The sequence below is a fragment of the Nematolebias whitei genome, chromosome 6 (assembly GCF_014905685.2).
Source record: "Nematolebias whitei isolate Nwh7 chromosome 6, NemWhi1, whole genome shotgun sequence".
Lineage (NCBI taxonomy): Eukaryota > Metazoa > Chordata > Actinopteri > Cyprinodontiformes > Rivulidae > Nematolebias > Nematolebias whitei.
The window spans coordinates 41,810,434-41,814,458 of NC_056503.1; the positions used below are offsets into that span (position 1 = coordinate 41,810,434).

At 38.3% G+C, this 4,025-nt stretch overlaps 1 protein-coding gene across 1 annotated transcript in view; it reads right to left on the minus strand.

The window, feature by feature from the left end:
• The window catches only part of rcbtb2 (regulator of chromosome condensation (RCC1) and BTB (POZ) domain containing protein 2), a 15,465-nt gene that overhangs the window by 2,485 nt on the left and 8,955 nt on the right, over window positions 1-4,025 (minus strand). Inside the window, exons 10-13 of the mRNA XM_037677888.1 lie at window positions 3,352-3,459; window positions 3,112-3,254; window positions 2,704-2,894; window positions 1,552-1,678 (exon numbers count right to left, since the gene is read on the minus strand). Of these exons, the coding sequence (XP_037533816.1) occupies window positions 1,552-1,678; window positions 2,704-2,894; window positions 3,112-3,254; window positions 3,352-3,459 (569 nt within the window). The remainder of the gene's footprint in view (window positions 1-1,551; window positions 1,679-2,703; window positions 2,895-3,111; window positions 3,255-3,351; window positions 3,460-4,025) is intronic.

The window sequence follows — 4,025 nt, forward strand, 5'->3', positions numbered from 1 at the left end:
GATGCTAACATCTTTAGCTTCAAGCTAACTCAGGTAAGCTTAGCCTAGCACCTACTGTTGCAGTATTTAAAGCTTTTCTCACAACTCATCTATTTGAGAGCTAAACTCTCACCACACGGAGCTCATGGGACATCTGTAGATGTGTAGGCTAAGACTGAACTAAGTTTCATCAAAAAGAGAACATTTTATAGACGTCTGAATTGTTGGATTTGACGTATGAATTTAAATAAAAGAAAAAAACAAAACAAAAATTGAGTTTCCTTTATAAATTTGGGATATTTGCTTTTTTATTTATTTTTTTAGTAATTCTTGCATCGTAGCAAAAAGCATTTCAGGAATCATGTCCTCATTGCCGTCATGCCTGATCACATGGTCTGTGCAAGCCTCCTGATTGGCCAAGACACGGCCATCATCAACTCTTTTGGAGCTGGACTATAACAGATTTCTGTATCCATTTATAAAAAACTTCAAGGGCCAAACAGAATAACTTTGCTGGCCAGATATAGCCCAGAAGCCATCAGTTGATGATCACTGAGTTACATTGCTTCTGCTGCTGAGAATAAAATATTTCCCAAGCAGGATCTAAACAGTAACTATTTATTCACATAATCACATCGTCCAACTCAAGACTGAAATTTATCACCTTCACATCTGTCTGACATCTGTCTTTTCCATATTTGTGTCTTTGTCTTTTCTTTGGACACATTTTGTGTCTCGTCCCACTCACTGCTAATCTCTGCTGGCTCTAAATACAGCTGCTATCGTCCTCTTTTCACAGCAAAGTAAAATAAACAACTGACTCTTCATTTTCCAAAGCATATTTATGGCGTCATTTGTGAGAGGTCCTGTCAAAGCAGAGGTTTGGTAGTGCTGCATAATTTGTGCACCATGTTGATGGTGCAGACAGCCTGGCTCCTTCCTCCTGACGGTGCAAGAGGGCAAAGGGCTGGAATGCAGAAACTGGGTGTTCAAGTGTGGTTAAAAAAAGAAGCACGGGAAACAATAGACTGCTTCACGCTTCCTCGTGACTAACGGGAAACTCTGTCCAACTTGAAAAGTTAAAATATAAGAAAACAACATACAATTACAGCTCGTTTTTGATGGAACGCTGCAGTCGTGGCGACAAAATGACTCAAATTAATCAGATTTATTTTTCTCTCGTTCGTGTTTTCATAAAATTACATTTTTAATCCGCCTCTCTTTTCATTCCTCCAAATCAAGCACAGTCTATAAAAATAAGAAGCACCACCATGTGACCAAAATGAAAGTCAGATTGGAGATGCAGGCTGCATCAGCTCAGTAAAATTAAAGACCTGGAGACACTTTTAGCTCCAGGTGAATAAAGAAATAAATACAAATAGGATACATGACTGTGTTTCATTAAATGAAGTGACAAGTAGTTAAAACTTGAATTAAGACACGTTTGGAAGCAAAAACTAAATGTTAAATGTAAAGAATCAATCATTTTATAATGTAAAAAAAAAAAAAATCATCCATCACCTACACAATTTAAATATCTAAGTGGAGCTTGAGGTAGTGAATTTTCATTACCTGATTTTCAGCAGGGCTTTGTGAACATAAATGCACTTCCCATCAACCAAGAACTTGAGATCAGAAATCTCCGGACTGTCAAACTCTTTCTTCAAAGACTGAGCCACAGTCATGTAGTCGTCACCGTCTGCCAAAAGCACAGAAAAACAAGAACAAAACAACAGATTATTTGCCATTTGGTATTTTTAGGTGTTTTCCTGCAAATGTTATCTATTTTTTTTAACACATTAGTGCTACAGTACATGATAAAAGTTGTTAGAATTTACTGTAAATACAAACCTCCCACAGTCTGTACAGAACACTATTTTAAATATATTAGATAAATTACATTACATATACATACAAATTACATTTACATACATCATGCTGCTAAAGGGACCTGCTAACAAGACCTCACTGCTAACAGAACCACACTAACAGTACCATGCTGCTAATGGGACCGTGCTGCTGTAGATGCATTTCTTTTTCACTTTTGGCGTCTTGTTTTTGTATTTTTGTTGCATGCTTTGGCATGTGTTGTTGCTGGGTTTTTGGCGAGTCGAGGCGGCTCTTCGCATCCTGAGTATTTCATTGCATTGTTGACCTTGTGTTGCATATGACAAATAAACCAAACCTATTTATTTACAGGTCATTGATATGGATCACATAAGAAAAAAGTCATGGCATCAAATCCCAAAAATACTGGATGTCATTTGTTTCTGTCAGATAACAGTGGAAAGGTACTCTAAAAGATCACTTTTTTTTTCCAGATTTTAATGAAGGATGTTGAGAACCTCAAAATGCAAAACAACAACAATGAAAAAAATCAAGGAAAAAAAAGCTGCTCGGTTTGAGAGTTGATACAAACGACAGTTTGACACAGAGGGGAAACAGGGTTTCCTGTTGTTTCTTTGACCCCTTCCCAGAATTTGCGCCTTCGACACAGAGATATGTGCCTACAGCATCATTATCTCGAGGTCAAAGGCTAAATATGACAATGGCAACAATTTAAACTATTCTACAAAAACTCCCTAACTGTTAAATGTTTTCACCCCTTGGGATATTAATGTGAAAAGATAAAAAATAAATTCCACCATCCATCCTGAATGTTGCATGAATAATGAGTGTTTAGTTAGTCTTGTTGAAATCTTTGTGCTTCCGCAGTAATCTTACCCACTGAGAGGAGGTGCCACGTGACGGCTGGCGTGGCGAAGCAAGCGAACACGTCATCGGTGCTGCTGAAGTGGGTGAGGTGGGGGCTGGACACGGCCTGACCCCGACACTGACCCCACATCAGAATCTGGCCGCTCTGCGTCTTTGCAGCTGACGTGTGGCTGGTGTGACATGCAGCCACCTCCACCATCCTGGTAAGGAGATCAGAGCTCAAACCTTTAAAGCACAGTAATATCTGTCTAAGGAAATACGATTAATAGTGCTGGTAAAAGTTGAGAGAAAACGAAGGACGATTTTACAGGCGATAATGTTTCATTAGAGCCAACCAGCAGATAATCATTCTGTGATATTAAACCTGACAACCCTCACTGATCAGGGGACACATGAGGATGAAAATAAGGTACTAACCTCTCCTTGTCGGTATTTATTAGGGTGGGAAGAGCTTGATTACTTTTATTGCCTGTCCCCAACTGTCCATAAGAGTTGGCTCCCCAGGCGTAAACAAATCCTTCATCTGTAAGCGCCAATGTGTGTGCATATCCACACGCTACCTGTAATTGAAAGGCAGAATGTATTTAAGGAGACTGGTAATAGAAAATAAAATTAAATAAAAGAGTTTAAACTAGTTGATGCTGGTCGGATTCCTACCTGGACAATGTTGACACCTTGGAGGGCAGCGATCCTGCACGGGGTCTGCTGATTCCCATTGTTGCCCAAACCCAGCTGTCCGTTACAATTATAGCCCCAACCGTAGATCTACGGCAAACAAACCTTTTGTTACACATGCAATATTAAGAAAAGTCGTGTTTATCTACTTCACTCACACTAGAAAACATTGTAAAATCTTGTATAAAACCAAAATAGAACACTAAATGTAAGCTAAAAGAAGCAGAATGCTGATTAAACTAAGTAAAACTTTAGCTCAAAGATAAAAGTAGTGAAATATTGGGTAGAAGCAAAAAGTAACTAAATGCTAGCTTAAAGAAGAAACACTAGCTTAACAGTGTGAGGGGCTGGTTAAAACCTAAAGTGGCAAAGGGGCAGCTAAAAGCTAGCTAGAAGCTAAAATTAGCAGAACGGTAGATAAAAGTAAAAAGTAGCAAAGAACTAGATAAAAGCTACATTTGCAAAATGGTAACTAAAATATAAAAGTGACAAAAGGCTATCTAAAAGCTACAAGTAGCAGAATGGTAGTCAAAATCTAAAAGCAGCATAAGATGACAAAAAACAAAAACAAATATGCTGAAGCAGAGAACAAAGTTTTTGAAGGATTAGAAGAGTTTTCCTGATGCATGCTCAATAATCCAGGCAGAAATATAAAA